The following is a 24,058-nucleotide window of genomic DNA, read 5'->3' on the forward strand; positions in this document are numbered from 1 at the left end:
CGTCGCGTATTCGATTTCGTTACCGAACCTGCTCATATCGATCGGTTCTCTGCCTTGCGGTTTCTCCGTGAAAAATTTGCCCCGCGGTTCTGACATTGCTCGGAAACTCCAATCAACTTAATCGAGATCTCTTCATTTTCAAACGTATTTCCGCACCGAGCCATTTCCTCTTCGAACTTCTCCGCGAATCGCTACTTTCCGTTTGACCTCTACCCTAGAGAAACTACACCAGAACTATACTCGATTTATAAATATAAGATATTTGTAAGATACTTGATTGTGAAAAATCGAAGATCGATGTGCGAATCTAAACCAAAGTCAACCAATTCGGATTAACTGAAAATACGTACAGCCCACTCAAACTCGGCCCTTGCCATTCGGTAACGTGAACTTCGTCTGCCGTTCGAAATCGATCAAGATGATATCCACTGTTTCCTGTCTAATCGTTATATGAATACATGATTCGCCTACGAATCATTGTATATATGAGATTTTGAAGACAAAGGAATGATAAACAAGGACGAGGGTAGCGAATAGGATGGGTGTTACCTTACCTTCGCAGATGTACCCCTGCTGTATGAGGCCCCACAGCATGTCGGTGCAGCTATGGCAGTACGTCGGCTTGTGAAACGTTTTCTTGCTAAAGCTGTGCCCATGGCTGGCTGGAGTCTCAGCCGAGACCGACGCCATGTTCCCCGTTCCACCGCGGCACCGCTCACGCCAGATTTTCACCGTGAAGCTACACAGGGTGCGCCGCGCGTCGATGACAACATAATTACACGGCAGCCACTACGTGATCTCGAAACCGTACGCGTACATAATTGCGTTGCTGCAGCTGCACCCGCGGCTGGCTGCTCGGGTCCCTCGCGTCGTACCTTCGTCCTCGTCGTCGCGTAACGTGCCTAACACGCATTATTCCCGAAGCTGCGCCCCCAAGACCGACCGACCGACCGGCACGGCACCGTACGCGACACCGAGATTGCGTTTAATCGTGCACAAGTCAGCAGTCACTGTTTCGCGGCTGACCATCACCGTCATCGGCCGCTGCTACTGCCGCCTCCGCCTCCGCCGGGAGCTTCACTTGCGGTACGACGACGATGCGGGTGTCGCGTTCGCGCATCCAAGCCACGGACCCGTCACCACCGCCGTCCAGTGACGGAATCATGCACAGGCCAGCTGGGGCTCTCCGTAAGGGAGCCCCGTTTTATCGGGGTACCCTTCGAGTCGTTTCACCTAATTCACTCTCTTTTTTTTCTTTTTATACTCTTCTTCTTACCAACGATCCTCTTCCCAATAACAACACCGTCCTCTTTTCAGATTTCTTATATTATAACGTATGTATCTCGCTACACTGAATACGAATTACTCGGTCAAGTAACACGATCTTTTCTAACAAACGACGATACAATCCTCAACGTCCTAACCGGTTTCATAATAGTCTTACGAGCATCGAACGTTCACTCGAAAGTTCAAGTCACATTTTGAGGGATTTTCAATGATATCCGCGCGATCTATCGAGAAGACTAGGGCACTAGGTAACCGTGGTCCGGCGTTATCGGATCCGTGAGCGACGTCGGGATGGCGCCGCTCCACCCCACTGTACCTTCTCGACACACGGAGCCCGGAGGAGCAGCTTACGCTTCCTCAGTTTCCGTTTTCGTACACGCCACTGGTCGAGATATCGACTCACGGTGCACGCGAACAAAAGCCGAGAACCGAGGAACGCTTCGATCGGACCGGTGCAGCGAAACGACGTCGTTTATACGCGGGCAGCAGTACACGGGTTTTCCAGGCCGCCTCGACTCGCCTCGACGACGTCAAAGCGACGACCAGCCGTCGACGCTGCTCTGCTCGCGCGCCGACGCGGCTCCGCAGCGTTCCTTTCGCGCAACGCGTTTACGTTTCATGCGTACACCGGCCATTCCATCGTACGAATCGCTCGAGGGACGAAACTTCTCTTCTTCCGTTTTGTTGCTCCGTTTTCGTTGCTGCTTCGTCGAACGCGTCCCTCGGCGTTTCTGGAAATGTTTGCAAGAAGCCTTAGAGGGGTGGCTAAGAGGACTGAGACTCTGCAGTGATGGATGATAATTCTTTCAGGAATATCGTTCGTTTTCTCTTTCCATTGATATTGCCTTTTAATTAGAGGGTTTGGCTATTTTTCGACACTAACAGGAATTTTCTTTGCGCGTGAACGGAGCAATCGGTATCGAATTAGAATTTTCCATTCTGATGAAAGAATTAGGACTTAATGATCGATGTGAGTCGTAAGCGAATTACTTGGTGACAAGGTAGATAATAGAATTACGATGGAGGGACAAATAACTAGGGTATAAGATAATTTTTGAAGTATAAATAGAGGATGTGTAACTTTCAAGTTACATGTTCGTTCTCGATTATGAAGAAGATGTTGAATTCATTTTGTTATAATATTTAATTCTGTAGCATGATTTTGCTTGAAAATAAGAATAATGCTACTAAAATTACTCTGATTGAGAAATTATAACTTGTTTTTATAAAATAATCATTTGTTTTTTAAATTTGTGTTTGCTAATAACAGAAGTTTTATGATTAATTATAAAAAGTATTTAAGTAAAAATCTATTGGGAAAATTAGTAAAATACAAGAAATCAATATGATTGGTAAAAGTAAATGTATATACCTCCTTCCATGTTTCACTGATTTTGTCCCCATATTGATTTAATAGGACGTAGATACGCATATGTATAGTTGAAATTCGTACAGTCCGAAAAGGCATAATTTCGGGATCCAAACTAAGTTCAAATGGTAGAATAACTTGTTTTTCAGATCATGAATCGTGTATATTCGTTATCTGAAATTTTTCAGGAAAAGAAAGAAAAAATAAAAATGCTTCTTTTACGATTTCACCAATAAAGCGAAAGTACAAAGTTGGTTCGTAAGAAAGTGCGAAGGCGATAGAACGAATACGAAGTTTCAAAATGAAAATCATAAGTATTTTAAATATTGATATAAAATATAAATAATCGAACGATAATACAAAAGAAAAAAATTACTTTTTTTTCAGTAACGAATAAAGGGTTTGAATTTTAATAAACGATAACAGACAAATAAACAAATAACGAACAAATAAAAATTGACATCACTATTGGAATAATGAATAATATTTTATTCGTTATTCAAACAACATCCAATACTATCGTATCGTTTATTCAATAGAAACTTGTATATACTTGATAAAAAAAAAAAAAAAAAAAAAAAATTGATAAATTCTGATACACGGTATGAAAGCCTTACTCACACAGAACATCTGTAGTGAAATCTGTTGCGATAAGTATAAAGGAAACACGTGTTCTCAAGTAACCTTCAAAATCCCTCTTCTCAGAAACGGAGCTTCATTCAACTGAATTTTATCCTATCATTTCCATTCATTTCGAGACGTAGAATATTTTTCGTTCTTGGACTCAGAATTTTAGTCTACGTTGAGTAAACGAATATTTTTACAATATAGTAGACAATTTAAACTAGTAACGTTAAAGATCCGGAAATCATTTTAAACGTAGTATAAGAAAGATACCTATGTTCAGTCACAATCATAAATGCATAAAAATTCATTCAATCTATTTGTTACAAATCTTTCATTGGTATCTCCTTACTTATAAATGTTTCAAATTATTTCCAAATATTAATAAATATAACGAGTAGATATTTTAATAGTATATCTTAAACTTTGTCCTTTAAATAGCAAATTATCGATTATTGTACTTGCGATATTTGATAGGGAATACCAAGTTTTTATATTTATTACTTACTAGAAATATTTCCTAAATAAGGAAAGAGCATACACGCGACGTATTCTTCGGTCTTGTCAACTCGTTACGATTAAAATTAACGTTTTCTATCCTGCGTCCTCTGAATAATGCAACATTGTTATTTGCGACATTATTGTCACCCATCATCGACTCGCTGTTGCGTGAATCCTTGAAATACGTGGTTGACAATGCACGCTGCAAACGTCGATGATGGAAAATCTCGACAGCAGCGGCGTGTATAGGATTTTTCAATGCCGGAACTGAACAAGGAAACGCATTCGCGTGTTCGTTCCCTTCATACAATGGTTTACACGCGTTCATATACATCAACTTAGTTTAGAAAATTAGATACACGGGACAGTCGCATCCAGAGATTAATCATCCACACACACATTATGTCATCAAGCAGAAAGTTTGAAAAATTCTGTTAGGAGATGAAAGACTTTTTCTTAATAAAAAAGATTACAGAAGAAGATACTCTTGCTCTCTGTTTTGTAGAAATACGATTTTCTTTCAAATGATAAAGACTCGAGCTCGTTTAATTTATTCTCCCTAAAACTGAAAAAAATGTATTTCTTAATTCATTTTTTCATGCAAAATATGGAAGAAAATGTAAGAAAAAAGTGATATTCAATCGTATGATATACCATTACAACTCGATACATTATTTTCAAAAATTATCATAAATTAAAGAAATATATATATTAGATAAGAAACTGTAAAGAAAAATGCAATTTATTTTTCTTATGCGCAGTCGGGTACAAGGAAAGTAAAACGGCAAAAGAAGCGATTTTCGAGTTTATAATGGTAGTGAAATGTAAAAGTACCATTTAAATTTCTTGATTTTTCTCTAATACGATACTTTCAAGATACGAAGAATGAGATTATCTTGAATGACCATTCATGTCACGTAGATGGCCAATTATTTTCTTGCGTGAAATTTACTCAACATTTCATATTTCTTACACTTGAATGCGGAAGAGGCATTCTTTCGGATTATTCAAAATGTCTCAATCTATTACTGCAATTTAAACAATTAATCGAAGAATTATTAAAACAATTTTATACAAAGCAGCATCAACAATTTAAATTTTCTATATTAAGAATAATATTAACAATTTGAAATTATACTTACGAACATCCTGAGGACTTGTACTTACAATTGGCTTGGGTCATTGGCTAGGAGCGCAAAACATACTGGAGAAAAATGAATACTTTTACATCACATATTTTATTATGGACGGAGCATAAAGCATCGTCTTTTCAAATACAATATTCATAGACTTATCGTAAATACACGTTCATATGTTTAACATTGGTTCGTAGTATTGTTCTGAGAATTTTCTTTAATACTTTAATCCTGTGTACCACGAATTCTAATAATTCTCAGCGCTTAATCTCTAATTTTGATTTCTCGTTACATAAAACACCTGTATACTACCGAAGGAAAGTTTCTTTACTGTTGCGTTGCGTACGTGTAACCATATTAAACTAACAAAGAATCTGGCGAACGTCATAAGTATTTGAAATATACGTATATAATAAAAAGTATCTAACGAGACATAAGATAATGCAGGATCATATCGATTTACGTGCACCATCGTTTATTAAATACTTAAACGCAAAATAGTCGAAGTACTTTAACTAAACATAGCCATTTTCTTCGTATTACTTAAAACTATTCTACATTCTGTTTGGTAAAATTATATACGTAATATAAAATACAATAAACATAGAAATAGAATTTCTAGGCAATATGCATTTTCCAATAAAATTAATATTATCGTTTGTTCAAGTTAAAAGAATCAATGTTTAATTTATTCTATAATTCTGTTATTTCCGTCGTATTATTAAAAATTATTCTATATCCTACTCGATGAAATCGTTTATCGATATGAAATAAAAAAAAAAAAAAGGAAAAAACATAAAAAGAGGATGTCTAGAAAAAAAGTTCTTATCTAGAAGGTTAGTTATATAATTTCTAACCCGATGTCATTAAAAATCAATATTAAGAAATAAAAATAAAAATAAAAATATTCATATTGCCCAGCAAGATTAAACAAAACCGAACGTTTTCATGAATCTTTCAATCGTCACTTCTCAAGTGAATAACCTTCATATATGTAGAAAAGAAAAAAATATCATCGGTCTTTCGTTAAAAATGCTAGTAACTCAAAAAACAATACCTTGTGACGTATAGAAAGAAAAGATCGCAACAAGCTGGTTTAAATGTGACTCATGAATACGTACGCCGCAATGTGTTTTGAGCTACCTACGTCTAAGATAAACTATAAAAAACATGTTGTTTGCGAGTATATAGTTTTCAGATATGTATAACGCATACTCTCTCTCACTCTCTTTTCTCTTTCTCTCTCTCTCTCTTTCTCTTGTATCAACAGTTTGTATCAATACCATGAACAAACGATTCAACGAACAGTGTTTAAACTTATTGTCCCTTTGTAAATTGTTTTCGCGACGTTATAACTCTTAAAAGCTATTATGAAGAGAAATTTCACCGTACGTGAATTTTTATTTTTATATTGTCAGGCTTTATGTTACTTTTATCGTGTAATAATGTCATTGTAATACTATTTGTAATCACTAGGCTGCGTATATTTATGGAAATGTTTATTTCTGCAAGTATCGCTAAAAGCATAGAACCGAAACGGAAATTTGTTTCGCCTACTATCATTACGACCATTATCTTGGAATAACTTAGACATATTGTACCAATAACGATGGTACAATCGGCGATAAGGTGATGCTACGTGAAAAAGCCTAGCGAAAATATAGGATAAATTAAAATATAGAATTTGTTGAGAAAATTAAGCTTGAAAATTCGTCAGATATACTTAAATAAAATAAGCCGAAGGTACGTAATAAAAGATTTTTCGCTCTGTTTTCAAGAACGATAAATTAGTAAATTTATCACGCGCGTACCAGGCTAATTCTTCGCTAAGTATGTTCAAACTTTATCTTCTTGAAAGGGAAAATTTTATTTCACATTTTCTACTTACATCCGCGTGTGCAATAACCTGCTGCTAATTGTCCACTCATACTTAGCCGGTAATCAACCAAGTTTAACTCGACAAATTTTCAAACCAAATAGTTTCTTTCTCGATTTTCTTGAACACGCTATAACAACAAGCTATATTCTGTATTTTCGACTTGCTGTTTCACGTAGAATCAACCAATTGCAGACTGCACCACAGTTTCTGAAACACCGTATATACCTTGGTATATTATATGGATTTTCGCATTTTTAGATGTCCCATAAACGCATAAAATTCCGCGACCCAATAATTACTGTAAAACATTTGATTTTATTTGTTCGATTTCATCAATCTTTAATGTTGAAAAATGTATTGAGACAAACGTTCATCCATGACAGCCTTTAAGAGCGTAATATTCACTGAGATTAATATGAAAAATTTGTCAATCGGCGAACGTTTCCATAATCGATAAACTATGGTTCTAGTAACGATACAAACTTGCATGCCTGGGAAATTTTTTACATACTTCCGTTTAAACATCGATTTCTTCCCTTCCTTTGTTCGGGACGTACGTATACGCGCAAAAACAAGAATTGGCGATAGAACCGCGCGCAAAACTATTTCGGTAAGACGAGAATGATAATCGACAGGAACATGAATATTTTTTATCATCGCCTGCACCGAAAAAATACTACAAGATGATGTTTATACCGAAATCTACAGGGTGGCCGATTTTAATTTACAAGTTTATTTGGGAAAGTACGCTGGGTTGAATGGAAAATTTCAGCAAATTTATCGTAAGTACATGGCGCGATCTTAATGGACAGGTTGTAAATAAAATGAATTTTTAATTTGTCGATAGATAAATGAATTTTATGGAAAGTAAGATATGCAATTTTGTTTAAACGTTTTCTATTTTGATAAAATGGTTAATCGGCAATTTCAAATGGCAAGCAATTGTAAATTTTGAAATAATATTATATTTGAGACGATGAATACGACTCTTTATCTTTGTTTTTCCCTTACTCGAAAGAACGAAGATAGAATCTTTTTCACTGAAATAACATTCATATAACGCATATGCAATGTATGTATATATCACTGATTTCGTGAAATAGAGGTATTCTCGATGTGTTGAATTCTATTTTATAAATCTGTAAAACCTTGAAAATCCATTTTATCCTTTGCAACGCAGCTTACTTTCCGCAATAACTTCATTTATATGATAAGATAAATCATCCTGTATGAGACGAATGATAGATTGCGCAATCGTTTGGCAAAAGCTACGATTATTAAGTGCTCTTCTATCCTTTTGCTTATAATTAATCAATTCAACAAAATTTTAAGAAATTTTACAGCATATCCGGTTTAAACTCGTGAAACGAGGTATTTTTCTAATTCTCAAAAAAATGATCTTATATAAACGATTTTATAATAATGCAATTTTTTTTTTTTTTGCAAGCTTTGCAATTAGCCGCAGAAATTTCGAAATGTCGTTATATAATATTTTCTGTAACTTATTAATTATTCATTAATTTTTCTTTTACCTTCATTTCTTAGCTATTATAAGTATTCTTTAGAATTTACCGAAACTTTTATCTATGTAATAGAAATAAATGTATAAAGAAATAATCTTCTTTAAATTTATTCTATAACCAAAATTTTAAATATTTAGATAGATAGTTTTGCATATCAAATTTTGATAAAAAATATATATAGAAAAGAAAAACAAAAATAACTAATTTTTACACGTAAGAATGTAAAAAGCATTGTGTGACACACGATCAAGCTGGATACGCTGTACAACTCTTATACAAATAGTACAATTGAACATTCAACTATTAATTATAACAAGGAAAATTTCTTCATTTAGCGATAACGATTACTGAAAAATTTCATCAGATTTCAACGATAACAAAACATTTCTATTGATTTTCTTTTACTTGTGCTATGTCTTAAATAATATTTTCGAAGGATTATAAATTTCACGTGAAGATATTATATTTTATGTAAGAGAAAAATAATTATGTCGAATATATAATTGCAAATCTTCAAGAAAAAATTGTCACCTTCAAGAGCAATATATTTGTTGTAATTCAGTATTTGCCTAAACATGAATTTGAAATACTCGTATAAAATGAGTCTTTCAAATTCTAATTGTTCTGTTTATATTTCAATTATATACCTTGTTTCTATCAAAACGTCACTTTTACTTTTCCTTCAACTTTAGTTTGATTTTACTCGAACGATTGGACTATTTTTGAGCGTATGCTTGAAAACGTCGTCAAACTTATTGACTACTATTTTTATATTTATACGTAAAACATAACAGTATGATCATCGATTAATTATTGATAAAACACGATGACCTTTCGTAATACTTATACATACTTTAATCCCAAAAAAAGAATAAATGTAAATGAAATTTTGATAAGCACCTCACGAACGATACATTAATACACGTATAGCGATAATATTATCGAATATTCTTTAATTATTTGACCCTTTATGTATAAACAATGTAATAAAAATGATTTAATAAAAAGGAAATATAGCAGTTTATGTAATGAGATTTCCTTGTATACCAAACATGGCTTCAGAATCAAATTGTATTATTTTCGTTACTTATAGATGAAGTCATCTTGGATGAAAAAAATAGTATATTTTTACTAAAATATCAAAAAATGTTAATCATATAAACAAATATACTAAATGCAATTTATAGGAATACAATGTAATAAATGCAAAATAAAATATGAATAGCAAACTGTTTTACATATTTCTTTCAAGCATATAAAATTTTAGTTTCAAAGCTTCAATTATACCAACTTTTTTGCATACATATTAAAGATAAAAGAAGAAATTATGATAAGAATAAACATTGTATCACTTCAGAAAGCAAATGAAACATAAAGGATTAAATAATATGTCAATCTGGAAAGACATACATACATATATGTATATGATATATATGTATATAAGTAGTATAGTACTGCTAGTATTTTAACAAAGAGAAACAATATGTCTGGTTTTTAACATTTTATAGAGTAACTACATTTCATTGACTATTCAAACAGCGATTATAATTTTTTCAATATAATTACATTTTAACTTATAACAGAAACATGATTTTAATTGAAAAGCTTAATTTCAATTCGTTAATGTATCTGCAGTACCATACTCTTAAATCTAATTGAGAAAGCTTGTCGTAAATAGAATTCTGGAATGTTGAAGCAGCATTGTAAGAATATATCACTTACGTTATGCTGGATATATTGTTTAGGAAGTATTATCCCAGACCATGGTCCTCGAAGAAACCTTGTGGAGTTTCCTCCTGAAACATATGAATAGTATTATTACATTAAAGATCCATACAAAAAGTACATCTACGGATATGAAGAGGGATCAATTTCTTTGATGCTGCACATTATCATATAATGCAAATATACATAATGAAAATATATAAACAAACACGTACCTAGTTTGTAATTAAGTAATCTCCTTGATGCAGCTTCAAATGGTGAACTGAACCCTTTTCATATAACTGAGTATATACTTGTATGGATACACAAAGCTGCACAAAGCACATGTTCATTTATTGCTTCGTTTAAAATGCTTAAGCATCAATCAAAGAAATATCTGTATTGCATGCTGCATACAGAATGTCTCTGTATTTATAATTAAGTGTAGAATATTGTAAACTTGACGAAGTATAACGAAAATTCTTTCTAACAAAGAGTGAGTAAATAAAAATTCTAATATTTTTATTTTATGTATAAATCAAGATATATCTTATTAAAATCTGAAAGGGTAAATACAGTAGCAATAAATACATAAATGGGTTAATTACATGGAAAAGGTAGTATATAATTTTGTATACAATTGTGTAAAAATTTCTTTGTATACATTTATTATGGGTATTATTATATACTGTGTTAAAGTTATAATATTAAAAATTGACACTGTTTATGTATATACACATGTACACATATAAAAGTGATACCTTCAAACATTCATCTCTAATTAAATACTGAAATAAATACCTTTAAGAAGACAAATATAATACTATATAACATGTCACAGAAAAAATCCTTATGCATTAAAAAATGATGTATACATTATCTAAACACTTTTTTTCTATTTACACATAAAGAAATAATAATTTCTCAAATGTGCATTACTTTATCGCCATAGTATAAAGCTAATTTTACTACCTGCTCAATAATAAAATGAAAAGCAATTTTGTAATTAAGATGAATCTCTATAATGTATATATATAGTTTTCTATGATGTATATATATATTATACACATGAACTACATGAATGTTACTGTTAAATCTATTCGTGTCACCTATAAAAAATATACTAATATTCAAATACTAAATTTGTAAGGGTTGTCAATGATAAAAAATTGATGCTCAATAACTATAGAAAAAGTAGAGATGTATGATGGCATCATGCAGCGGATGAGTCTGCTCCGGATCTTGATTCATGTGGGCTGACAGATTGGCCATGGAGGGCATGCAAGAACGCAGCACCTACAAAAGCCCTATCTCCCGCAGGGCACCTTCCACAGCTTCATCCTTCCACAAACAAACAAATATTCTAACTAATCTTTAGTGTATTTCTAGATATGTCCTTAGTAATGGAACAATAATCTTGAGCTAAATCTTAGTAATAAATTTTATCTTACAAAATATATATAGTAAGACTAATATAGTATCAAAATAAAAATAAATTTTATCTTACATAATATTTTACAAAGAATAAAATATGTTATAAAATATTCTGAAAACCAAAGAACAAATTGAAATTTCTTAATCAGAACACTTTATTATCTCACTTTAATTAGTACTTAAATGAAATAAAGACAGCAAAACTAACAACAAATGGCACGTTGATAAACTAAACATGCATTTTAATACTATGTATTTACTGCAACTTTCGTATTTATTATTCTTCGTTTTTTGACTCAATATGGTGTTAGGATTGTTCTCTCCTAGTATAATTAAAATACGAAACCTTAATTAAACACTAATTTCTTAAAATTATAAACTCGCTATTATATTTTATGATATTATTAATGTAGAAATTTGAACTAAAGATTTAAATATAATATCCCAATTCCAAAAATTTCTGTTAATACATCACAAAATATAACATTTACTTTGTGTAACAGACATTCCAAATTGTATTCTAAATTAAAAATAAATCATATGATAATGCTAGAATCTAACATATCCTTTACATATGTAAAAATAAAGCTATAACATAATACAGAATGTTGTTAAAAATGTCATCCTATCACTGACGCTAAACTGTTTAATATTTAAATAAAACATAATTAAGAAAAATTACCTTATATAAACCAATACCTACAAATAAATAATATCCATTGATGTTTTTATTATTCTTATGGTATAGTATCTTATTGAAATAAAATAAATAAATGTTATAAATCTATAAGATGAAAATCTAAAAAACTAACGAACATACAAGCATACTTCCGCAATGTAGGAACTTATCATGAATACCATTTAAGACATCATGTGTATCATAATCAATATCATTACATAAAATCATCAACATAATTAACCATGATTGATATTTATTACAATTTAGAAATATATACATACATTTCAATAACTACTTATGGACAACAGCATTTCCATAGCATCATACCCTTTAAGGTAAAGCAACTCTTTTTATAAGTTATAAACAATTAAATTACGCTATCACTTTTATCAAAATAAAAAGAATAAACTCAATATTATTTAGCAATATTTATTTTGGTTATCATTATATTACTCAATGCACGCATATCAAAATAAAAATAATAAAATACCAAATTTTTATGCAAGAAAATATTAATATTTGAAAGGTTAGTTTAAACAAATATAAATAAAACAATTTAAATATAAAATTTAGAAGAATTCTTCTAATTCATATTATTTTTTGTAGCTTTTCTTATGATAAAAATACGTTTTAGAATAATGGTATGTAATATAATCATTTTTATTACGAGTTATGTTATATTATTTATATTACGTTATACAAAACTTGTTATAGACTAGAAACATTGATTCTAAAAAGGGAAGAAGAGGACTTTTTGTACACGCGAAGATCTTCGAAATTTCATGGAATACAAACTATTCGACCTATCGATCTAAAAATGTTAATTCTTTGTAAAAAATTTCGGCTTTAATGCTTTGTGTTTTACTACTGCGATATTTTAAAGATTTGGCACTTAATGTCTTAATATTAAGATATTTTTTTATTATTCTGGTTCAAAATAAAAACTTTTATTGTACACATATGCAAAATTTTAAATCAAACCATCTATTCACTTATTCAGTTTTTGCAAAATTATACGGAAAAAAAAAGAAATGTAAATGTAAAATAGTGAAAATCAATAAAATTAATGTTCTGACCATTGAATGCATTGGTCATTTCAATATTTGTATCTGTGGCTGTATTCATTCTTATTTCAAATTATTGGCATATTCAATTTATACAGTATTATTTATTATATAGCAAAAATGTTCAAACGTTGATGTTCAATGAAAAGAGGATAAAGCTTTTTTAAAATCATTCGAATGGAAATTTTCATTATTTTCCTTGTGAGAACAATTTGGTTTATGAAAAATACCAAATAGTATCTAAAACTTTATTGCAAAAATTACGATATAAAGTTAATAAGAGATGTTTATAATATTTTTACAAATCTTAAAGAAATACTTTAGGAATATCATTTTGAAATCCCAAAACGTAAGAAATGCAGAAAAGAATTAAATTGAAATTGAACTTGGAAGTTCAATCCCATTAAATTTATCTTAATGCACGAATTCATCTTTTATCAATGTTAAAAATCGTATTTCTTCAAAAATTTTAATTTCCGTTCTATTCCTAATAATATTATTTAAAAATATCTTTAATTTATTTTATATATTAGTTAAATACTAATCAATCTTTGTTGTACAAATGTTACGAAATTATATTTTTCTATATATGATACTTTAAATATTTTTATGTAATTTATATACAGTGTTATAAATTTCATTTCAGGAAGTATGTTACATAATATATATATTTATTTTTGCTTCATAAACTAGAGATCTGTTGTATATATAAAAATATTACTGATTGTATGAATTTTTAACTACTAGATTAAGATAATTTTTATCTTTTTGTTCTAGCATAAATAAAACAATATTTTTTCTGAAATATATTTAAAGTAACGAAATAGATCTTTATAGAAATACTAATACACCTAAAAGTGCTTATATATATAATATATTTTCTGTTATTTTTATACTGTTATTCCCATAGTCATAAAATATAATAATTTTAAAAGTACATATTTAAACTACATTATTTAAAAATATTTCCAAAGTAACTAAATTTCCAATCTACATTTTTCATGTTTAGAGCAGCAATTATGTTTCTGTATTTACAACATGCCACATATAAAGTACATTTTTTCAAATAAATTAACTTTATGTGAAACGTTACTGACAAATAAAAAGTTAAATATATTTTTCTAAATGTGTACTAAATTTTTAAAACTTTAAGACAAAAAAATAACTTTGTTATAGTGATATTATGTCTTATTAATATTTTAATAGAAAATACTATATGTTAATTATATTAGAAATAATTACAAAATATTTAAAAATTTTATAATATTTACTTGCATAATGCAGATTTACTCTCATACAAATAGCTAACTATTTTTTTTAATGTAGTACTACTGATTTGCTTCAGTCTAAAAGGTACTATTTTATATAAAGGAACATTTGAACCATAAACAATATATTATCATTAATTTTGTAAATTATGTCATACTACACAATGTTCTATGACAATATTTGATATTAAAATATGGCAACGGTTCTTTATATGTTTAACTTTATCACTATAGATATGCTGTTGCGTACATTATGAATAAAAATTCACAACATGTGTAAGCCCACTTATATTAAAGAGAGAATAAGCGTATAAGCATTCTATGCACACAGCATTAGCTACAAAGAAAATATAAAGTTACAATACTTTTAAATACAAAATATATCTATATTCATCTATGCATAATATTTTACTTAATATTATTGAAAAAAATAAGCAGACACTTTTTATGCTTTCCTAATTATACAATATATATAACTAAGATTATTTTATGACACATTATATTGGAAAGAAATGAATCATATTCATGATTCATAATAATATAGAGTATTCTTCATGACTGCATGTACATATTAATAGAATGTATAATATGAATTTTTCGAACTAAACATATATCAATAATTACATACAACACACCTCAAACATTAATAAAAATTTTAAGTACTTCGTAACAGACTACGTAAAAGAATAGAACTATTTTCAGATTGCAAAGATATATAATATATGTAGCACATAAAACATATGGAAATGTGAAAAAATATCAAATCAAAAAAAAAAAAAACAACAACAACACATGAATATTTAAAATTAAAAAATTACATTCCATCATGCAATTTAGATATTACACTGTTAATAAACATTAAAATATCATTATAACCCAGTTTCTCTAGACAGTAAAATAATGCAGTAATTATTTTCACATAAGAAGATTTCATTGATTTATATTTTTCCAATTTATACGTTCTTAGTTTGAATATTCTCTTAAGTATTAATAATAATTGTTTACTACTCTATGTACATTTAAAGGTAAATGTAAATTTTTTCTTATATGTAAATATTAATATGTAATCTTTACATATAAAAAAGGAACTGTTTACATATATATGTAATAAAGCATTATTACAAATTGAGCTTATATATCATCACATTATTTTACCCAGAATAAACAGGCTACAAACATGCTCCACATATATATCAGCCAAGAGGTTTTAATACTTTTTATATGTACCTCTTAATCAGTGTGAAATTTGATTTTTTTAATAAGAATGTTACACACCAACTATTGATGGTTAAATATATTGCAAGAGTCGTTTTAACGAATCTTCAAATATCAAAATAATAGTATATAGTTATGAGAATATAACAAAAATTGCAAAAATATTATTAATTTTCTTAAAGCAGAAAATGAATAAAATAATAAAAAAAATGTATAGGTTAAAATGACCCTGTAATATTACTAGAAAGTAACAGAAGAAAATTATAATATCGTTAAAAAGGACAAGTCACAACTCAATGGGTACATCCCCATAACTAACCTCCTGTAGTAAATCCTGAGCTGCAATGGCTTTTAAAACATTTTTTTTGCTAGTCTCTTGAATTTCACCACCAACCAATAATTCGTCTAAGATGAAATATGCTTTTTCAAAGTTGAAAATTATATCTAGTTCACAAACCTATTAACATATTTAAAATGATATTAAAGTTTTAATCTCCTCGCTTGCACAAAATAAAATAAAAATAGATATCATTTTAACTACAAATTTTTGTATTAAAATACAATATAATGTTTATATTAATACTTTTGTAGAGCATATTAATAAATATATTATATATAGAAAGGTGTAATAATGAATTTTAAGTAAATATGTATTCCAAAAATTACATTCAAATATATCTTATTATGAAAAAATACAATTAAGTGCATACTCACACTTCCAAAGTATTTATCCAATAGTTCGACATAACGATGTATAATTTCTAATGTTAATAATTCATTATCATTTTGTTCTATTGCACAACAGAAATATAAACTGGCATATCTGAAAAACAAATAAAATATAAAAATAATTTGCTGTTCAAATATTATTGATGAACACAGTAAAATTTTCATTAACTTCAACAAAAACTTGTTACTCTTGAAGAACATAATGTAATTGTGATATACCTTTTATAGACAACCTTAACATCCTTCCATTCTAAGAAACTTGACATTTTTGGTTTTCGTGCTAATATTGTAGTAATTAATTCTCGAGTAATCTTTTTCTTCAATTTATCAGGATGGGCCACATACCATTTTTGTAAACGCAATTTTCCTTGACGACTGAATAATAACATAAATTGCATCTAAAAGATTTAACCATTTATATGTATACATATATATATATATATATATATATAATTTAAAAATTATCTAAGATACCATTAATAAGTTTTGTTTAGTTCTGTTCGTGTAAGGATTAAAATAATAATAACTATTTACCATTTTTAAATAAGTTCGCTTTTTAACAAAACAATTCCAACAGAATTCACAGCACTTTTCGATAGATCACAATACAAAGTCTACTCCAATTTCCAATTTTGGTATGTGTAATTCGTGCACATTTAATCACAGGTTTTTACTAGATGGCGCTGATATGAACGAAGGAAATACGTCATAGTCATGTGTAATTTGAATTTGTCGAGGAAGAAAATATTTATTACAAAACTATACAAGATATCATATAGAGATAATATATATTAAAACCATATTGATATAAATAAAGCAAGAAATAATACGTACAAATTAGTAGTGAAGTAACTCATATGATTTGAATATTATAGTACAATTATACAGTTAATAATGAAGAATATTAATAAGTTTGATTAATAGAAGTTTTACGATTAAACAATATATTTTATTTACACAAAAGAAATATAACATGTTAATTAAATAAATATCTAGTATGAATTTTTAATATTTCTGAAACAAACATTTGTTACTTTTACATGTATATATGTATATATTTTAAAAATATGTATATTATATTACATAATTTCTGTGCTAAAAAAAATTTGAAATGGAGGAAATAGATAAATAATTAATCAAATTAATAAATAACGAAATAATAAGTAATATTAATAAATAAAAGTAATGTAAACTATAAGCATAATTACATTCTATAACTTGTTTATTTATCAAATATTACACAATATGAAATCATTTAATTATTATTCGTTTTTTTCCGAAATATTCCGAACGTCTGATGTTTTAAGTAATTTATACGCTTTTCAATTTTATCTTCTATACCAAAATGTTGGTAAGGTATAATTAATACTTCATAATTTTTACATTTCAATAAATGACTCTGCAATTTAATTAATCCTTGATAATCTGTATCTCCTAGACACATGTCATAATAATCAACTAATAATAGAGCTATCCTGAAAATGGATTAAGTATGTCATTTAGCTTATGATTCTTAAATATATTATTATATTGAAATTTACATTTACATATTATTCCAATTTCCTTTTCATACTTACTTAATGAAATTTCCATTTTGACTATTATTATTCATACTAATAAAATTAAACTTGTGGTCCATGCATATTTCAGCATCTATAATGTTATTTAAGTATAATATATTAATTTTTAATGAATATACGTCATAAAATATTTTTTTAAATACCTAAAAGAAATCCCATTTTGGTATTTATATTCATATTGAAATGAAGTGTAGATGGCAACATCTTTTTTAATGTATCTTCCAGTGCTTTAACATACTCTATTTTTTGTTTTGAACGTTTGCTTACTATACATGATACTATCTTATCATCCAGAAAAGGTCCTAAACATATTGGTTAAAATATATGTCAATTAACTTATATCTTTTTGAATACCAAATATACATTCTACTTTACCGGAATAATTGTTGAGTGCACATTGTGCATATCCATTGACATTTAATAACTTTAACTGATGGGATAATTTTTTGTTGTTTTCCATATCTATATAATAAATATTAAACATCAATTTATTATCAATCTAAAATAAATCCTTCATTCTAATTATAAATACTAACCATAGAACAATTCTGAAATAAACTTTTCATTTAATACAGATTCAGCATGTACGTTTTGCAATGTTTTGAATACAGCAAAACTCCATATAAGATTTAATCTGGTAGAGTATCCAAATTTCTTAAGCTCCAAATTTGAGAAATATTTCTAATTATAAGATTATATTTTAGTGCATTTAAACTTCTTTTGGTTGAAAAGTGTATTCATTCAAATAAGTGAAAATTCAAAGCAATAAATAAATATAACTGTCTTAAGGTTTCTTATGGTACATACCGCTATGATGTTATTTACATGTTGAGAATGATAACCTAATGCTGCAAATGATTGTAAAATGTTTGCAATTTCTGTGTTGCTATAATATACTTTGGATTTAATAATGTCATCACATAGCTTATTTAAAAATGCATTATTTTTATATCTGATAAATGCCATAGATTTTAATATAGATATTATTATTCCAATATTAGTTTTATTACCAGGAACATCTTTACTCTTTATGAAATCTGTACAAATTTTTTTAAGTAATCTCTAAAATAAATTTTAGTCTGGTTTTATATATCTTTTAATTATTAATTTTCATCTTAAAGTAAGTATTATTTTTGGCCTTACCTGATCAGAGTAATTCAAAGTGCTCATACTAAACATTAGACTTGAACATGCTTTTGTATTCAGTAATTCATGATATTCAACAATATTTTTAAAGAAATAATTTAAAAGTTTCACATTTCTGTCACCTGCTTGTGCTAATTTATTTATGTTCTACATTAAATAACAAATATATATACACATATATATATATATATAAAATAAAATTAAAGAGAAGTTATTTTACCTTTTTACCTTGATCATTGCAGATGTTGAAAGATTATAGTAGTAAGAAAAATTATCTTCAGTATCAATCACATAATTCTTCAATGTTTTGTTGTTATTTTCTGTTTGACTTTGTACAGAACTTTCATTTATTTTCGTATTTGAATTACTTTCATTATTATTCTGTGCCCAACTCGAAATAGTTTTGAGAATAATAATAACATCATCTTGAGATATAGAAGATGTTTTCACAATATCTAGTACTTCTTGTATGCTTTGTGCTTCCTTAATCTTTTCAATAATTATTGGTTTTATATTTAAATCGTTACACAATTCTATTTTTAATTTATCAAATGTCAAGTGTTGTTTCTCAGCTATCGTAATATTTGATATCATTTCCTTTATTTGTTTATCAAGCTTTAACAAATCAACACTTATTTTGTTAGTAAGGTATGATATTATTTCTCAAATATAAAATAAGTGTGTAATTACAGAGTTTTATTAAAAAACATAAAATGTTACCTTAACGGCAAGCTTAGACTCAGAGACTATTGCTGCTGCATTTGTACTTAATGATGCATTTAATCGCCATAAAAATCGAGAAGTAAACCTGGTTGCTATTATAAAAGCTGCCGTATTAAATTGCAGCATTTTTGTAACACTGCAATATTAATTCATACAATTATAAAGAATAAAAACATTGAGATAAATAGTATGAATTAACACATACCTATTAATTTTATTTAAAGAGTGTTAGTAGTCTAAATGTCACACTTTATTTACAAAAGAATAACTTAAGAAGAAACTAAAATTATTATATTAAACTTTTTAAATTGTAAAAATCAAGAAACTCCTCATAATGAGGTTAGGTTTTAGTCTTAACCATTGATAAACGAATTTTATTATAGCGTCGACTACCACTTTTATATTCAAGGACAGAAAAAATACAATTTATTACATAATTTAATTCTATTGGTGCATTAAGTTTTTCTTACCTCAATATGATTGAAGAGGATTTGTTTTACTGATGTACTGTTTTAATAACAGTATGCAAGAATTGTATATTTGTAGTATGAATAAAGTAATTTAGAAAATTAATTGACATTGTTAACACTGTACATTTTATTTAAAAAAGAATCTTATAAATTATAAGTAATAACAACATAGATAACAAAAAATTAGTCTCTTAATATTATTTGATAGTATTGTTTATATAAGAACGATGTTCTAGTTACTATACAATAGTGGTTACTGTTAAGAAATTTTTACGTAATACTTTTATGAAATATATTGAAATAATGTATTTATCTCATTTGAAATATAACGATGAAATGTACTGTTTTACCACTGAAACATGCGCTACTCTAACCTATTTTATATATGTAACTTTATTATAAATGAATTCTGTATTACCTGATGTTATCAAAAGAACTATTTTCAATCTTTCATAGGTTTTTTCTCTTTGAATTAAATAATCTCCTGTATCTTTTTGCTTTAAATTATATTATTAGAAATTTATTATAAGTTTCATTCCGATATTTTAATAAAATTTATTTACATTACATTAAGGAATATGTCTTCTCTAATTACATCTTCCAGTTAATATAAGAATATATAGTGTTTTTCTTTCTTTTTCACTAAAATGTTTAATTACGTAATAATACAACAAGTATCTAGGTTAGACGGAAAAGGAAACATCTACTATAATTGAACTTTCTACTAGGCCATTTGCGCCGAATTGAAACATTACTAGTAGTATCAAACATTATATATATATATACGGAAATATATCTACTATATAAATATAATATTCATTCTATGTAATCTCACTTTATTAAAAGTTTATTAAAACTTCACCATTATGAAATTTAGCTAGACATGCAATTACAAACTAAATTTAGTAACTTTTTTGTTTTACTCTTCTAAACACCTATCCCAGATTTGTTCTTCTTTACATATTAATTTATTCTTTCATATATAATTTAAACACAAAAAGTATATATCAAAATATATCATTCTTTTCACCAATTATGATATTTTAATGATCTTATCATGATAAGTTATAAAAATTATACAAAAAATAAAGCGGAAAAATAAACGATGTTTAATTATAATAAGATTTAAATATTTTTTGAAAATCTCTTATCTGATACCCACTTCTTGATTAAATATTGATTATTTTTAATTTCAGAGATATTTAATTTATTAAATTTTTTAAATCATATAATCATTGATTAGAATAATTATGAGATAATGAAGGCACTTATACTTGTAATCAATATTTAAATACGTACTAGTTGCAGTTTATTCCATCGTGGATTAATATATTTGTAGTACTCATGATAAAAATAATACTTAAAGAATATGTCATTTTGTTCGCTTTCTTACTGACATATTCCATCATAGCGAAGGCGCGACAGTAAAACAGTACCTACTTATATCGATTCATTCCTAATCGCAAACCCAACCCAACACAACCGCACCCAACACAAACATTATTACCAATCTTCACATTTGTGTTAAAGGACATATGTAATTGCTGATGCCAATCAAAATTGGAAATCTTATCTCAGAATCGGTTTTACATGTCGACTTTCAGTTATAATTATAATTATACATACGTATTAATATACAATTGGGAACATAAGTATTAGCACGATCTTTAAAGCAGAATATCTGCTTTTAAATTTGATCGAACGACTTGAATCGTTCCGAGTAGTTAGAAGGATTAGCTTTCTGGACGACGTGTAAAAAATTTTTGAAAAAATTTCTGTTGTTCGAAATCCCAAAGAAAATGGTAAAGATCACTTCTTACGACTTTTTTATTTGAGCCAGTAACGAAAATTTGAAAAGTACACTTTTTAGCTTTATCAGGTCTGTAAGTATGAAACCGGAATTTGCCTATAGATGGCCCTAGCTGATAATGTAGTTATAACCAAATTGCGTCATTGATGCCAAAAGTCTTTGTTGACATCTCACAAACATTTTCGACTCAGAACAATACAAGTTTCATACAACAGCATAGTTTGTAATAGCGTTGAACATGTCGAATTTTGTGCCTGGAAACTACGATTTGCGGACAGCATTGATCTTCTGTTACCATTTGAAGAAAACTGCTGCAGAATCGCATCGAATGCTTGTCGAAGCTTACGGTGAGCATGCTCTTGGTAAATCATAGTGCTTTAAAAAATTCAGAAGTGGCAATTTTGACGCGAGGAACGAAGAACGTGGAAGACCACCGATAAAGTTTCAAGACAGAGAATTGCAAGCATTGTTGGATGAGGATGACGCTCAAACGCAACAACAACTCGCTGATCAATTAAACGTGACACGAGAAGCCGTCTCCATACGTTTGAAAGCCATGGGAAAGATCCAGAAGGTGGGAAAATGGGTTCCACATGAACTGAATGAAAGACAGCAGAAAAACCGAAAAACCACTTGCGAAATGCTGCTCGCCACATACAAAAGAAAGTCATTTCTCCACCGAATTGTGACTGGCGATGAAAGGTGGATATATTTTGAGAATCCTAAGCGTAAAAGATCATGGGTAGCTCCAGGCGAACCACCGACATCGACTACAAGACCAAATCGCTATGGACGGAAGACAATGCTCTGTGTTTGGTGGGATCAGAAGGGTATGATCTATTATGAGCTGTTAAAACCTGGCGAAACCGTTAATACTGAGCGCTACCGACAACAAATGATCGATTTGAATCCAAGCTTTGCGTGAAAAACGACCAGAATATCAAAAAAGGCAACACAAAGTAATTTTGTTTCATGATAATGCACCATCATATACAGCAAAACCGGTCAAGGAAATGATTGAAGCGTTCAGTTGGGAGATACCTTCGCACGCTGCTTACTCACCAGACTTGGCTCCGTCCGATTACTATTTATTTGCATGGATGGGACACGCACTTTCTGACCAGCACTTCACTTCTTACGAAAATGTACGAAAATGGCTTGATGACTGGTTTGCCTCAAAAGAGCGACAGTTTTTTTGGCGTGGCATCCACCAATTGCCAGATAGGTATAGGGAAAAATGTATAGCTAGCGATGGGTAATACTTCGAATAAAATATTTTTAATCATTTTCATACAATAAACGTGTATTTTCTATACAAAAATTCCGGTTTCATATTTACATACCTGGTATGTTAGTTGCGTATATGTTGAAAATTTCTCGTAACGATTGTACAGAATCGTTCTCGTTACTACGTGATCCTACAATATTTCTTCCGAGTTTCTCTTTGTCCATCATCGCAAACAGTAAATTTATTCGGATGACAATTTTCCAGATGTTTTAAACGATTTGTATGATGATATTGCAATTTTGAATTTACAAAATTAAAGAAAGGCCGACGCGTAAGATGACGAACAAACATGCGATGTTATGCACTGGAAATATCGTATGTAAGTACGGTGACTTCTAAAACTGTCGCAACAGCCTTTGAAACTGAATAATTTGCTTAAAATTGGATCGAAAGACTTGGAATATTTTGAGAAGTTAGGAGGATTAGTTTGCTACATAACAAATTTGTTGCAAAAACCGCAATTGATTGGAATGGTGAAAAAAAAGTATTATACAATATCACATATTTTTCTATCAATTGTTTTCGTTAAGTGTATCGAATTATACCAATATTAAATCGCTGAATATTAATATCTTACTACTTTCATATTATATGCACACACTATGTTATATTAGTCTAACATTACACAC

The 24,058-nt window shown here is 28.9% G+C and overlaps 3 protein-coding genes across 15 annotated transcripts in view; all 3 read right to left on the reverse strand.

Moving 5' to 3' along the window:
• The window catches only part of LOC139990244 (diacylglycerol kinase theta), a 43,344-nt gene extending 41,509 nt beyond the window's left edge, over positions 1 to 1,835 (reverse strand). For 5 of the 8 annotated variants that reach the window (XM_072009340.1, XM_072009337.1, XM_072009336.1 and 2 more), the window contains exon 1: positions 555 to 1,835. In XM_072009340.1, coding sequence (XP_071865441.1) covers positions 555 to 690 — 136 coding nt within the window. In that variant the 5' untranslated portion in view covers positions 691 to 1,835. The remainder of the gene's footprint in view (positions 1 to 554) is intronic. The other 3 variants (XM_072009339.1, XM_072009338.1, XM_072009341.1) reach the window with 1 other exon arrangement.
• A 7,015-nt stretch (positions 1,836 to 8,850) lies between these two features.
• Ap-1sigma (AP-1 complex subunit sigma-2) lies at positions 8,851 to 17,105 on the reverse strand. Of its 5 annotated transcripts, XM_072009521.1 has the most exons (6): positions 16,947 to 17,105; positions 16,632 to 16,810; positions 16,398 to 16,506; positions 16,003 to 16,140; positions 10,260 to 10,355; positions 8,851 to 10,115 (listed from the first exon to the last, which is right to left on the reverse strand). In XM_072009521.1, exons 1-5 carry the CDS (start codon positions 16,947 to 16,949, stop codon positions 10,260 to 10,262), a joined length of 525 nt encoding a protein of 174 aa, XP_071865622.1. In that variant the 5' UTR covers positions 16,950 to 17,105; the 3' UTR covers positions 8,851 to 10,115. The 5 variants fall into 5 exon arrangements, with proteins under 5 accessions (XP_071865622.1, XP_071865625.1, XP_071865623.1 ...); XM_072009524.1 differs by lacking the exon at positions 10,260 to 10,355; XM_072009522.1 differs by lacking the exons at positions 8,851 to 10,115; positions 10,260 to 10,355 and adding an exon at positions 10,675 to 11,364.
• Positions 17,106 to 17,437: 332 nt separating this feature from the next.
• Positions 17,438 to 20,417, reverse strand: LOC139990375 (uncharacterized). 2 transcript variants are annotated; one of them, XM_072009599.1, is made up of 10 exons: positions 20,332 to 20,417; positions 19,859 to 19,997; positions 19,367 to 19,753; positions 19,136 to 19,285; positions 18,800 to 19,054; positions 18,529 to 18,673; positions 18,368 to 18,454; positions 18,136 to 18,294; positions 17,990 to 18,065; positions 17,438 to 17,887 (listed from the first exon to the last, which is right to left on the reverse strand). In XM_072009599.1, exons 2-10 carry the CDS (start codon positions 19,985 to 19,987, stop codon positions 17,668 to 17,670), a joined length of 1,608 nt encoding a protein of 535 aa, XP_071865700.1. In that variant the 5' UTR covers positions 19,988 to 19,997; positions 20,332 to 20,417; the 3' UTR covers positions 17,438 to 17,667. The 2 variants fall into 2 exon arrangements, with proteins under 2 accessions (XP_071865700.1, XP_071865699.1); XM_072009598.1 differs by lacking the exon at positions 20,332 to 20,417 and adding an exon at positions 20,067 to 20,210 and having other exon boundaries at positions 17,442 to 17,887.
• Between the last annotated feature and the right edge of the window lie 3,641 nt (positions 20,418 to 24,058).

Source organism: Bombus fervidus, chromosome 8 (assembly GCF_041682495.2).
Source record: "Bombus fervidus isolate BK054 chromosome 8, iyBomFerv1, whole genome shotgun sequence".
Classification (NCBI taxonomy): Eukaryota; Metazoa; Arthropoda; class Insecta; order Hymenoptera; family Apidae; genus Bombus; species Bombus fervidus.

Coding starts and splice junctions, on each gene's coding strand:
- Ap-1sigma (XM_072009520.1), bottom strand. Junction 16,507..16,631: donor GTTAAGGTTGTCTATAAAAG/GTATATCACAAT, acceptor TTTGTTTTTCAG/ATATGCCAGTTTATATTTCT. Junction 12,209..16,002: donor CTCAGGATTTACTACAGGAG/GTTAGTTATGGG, acceptor TATTTCAATAAG/ATACTATACCATAAGAATAA.
- LOC139990375 (XM_072009599.1), bottom strand. CDS start 19,987: ATGCTGCAATTTAATACGGCAGCTTTTATAATAGCAACCAGGTTTACT. Junction 18,295..18,367: donor TGCACTCAACAATTATTCCG/GTAAAGTAGAAT, acceptor CAATATGTTTAG/GACCTTTTCTGGATGATAAG. Junction 18,066..18,135: donor CAAAATGGGATTTCTTTTAG/GTATTTAAAAAA, acceptor ATAACATTATAG/ATGCTGAAATATGCATGGAC.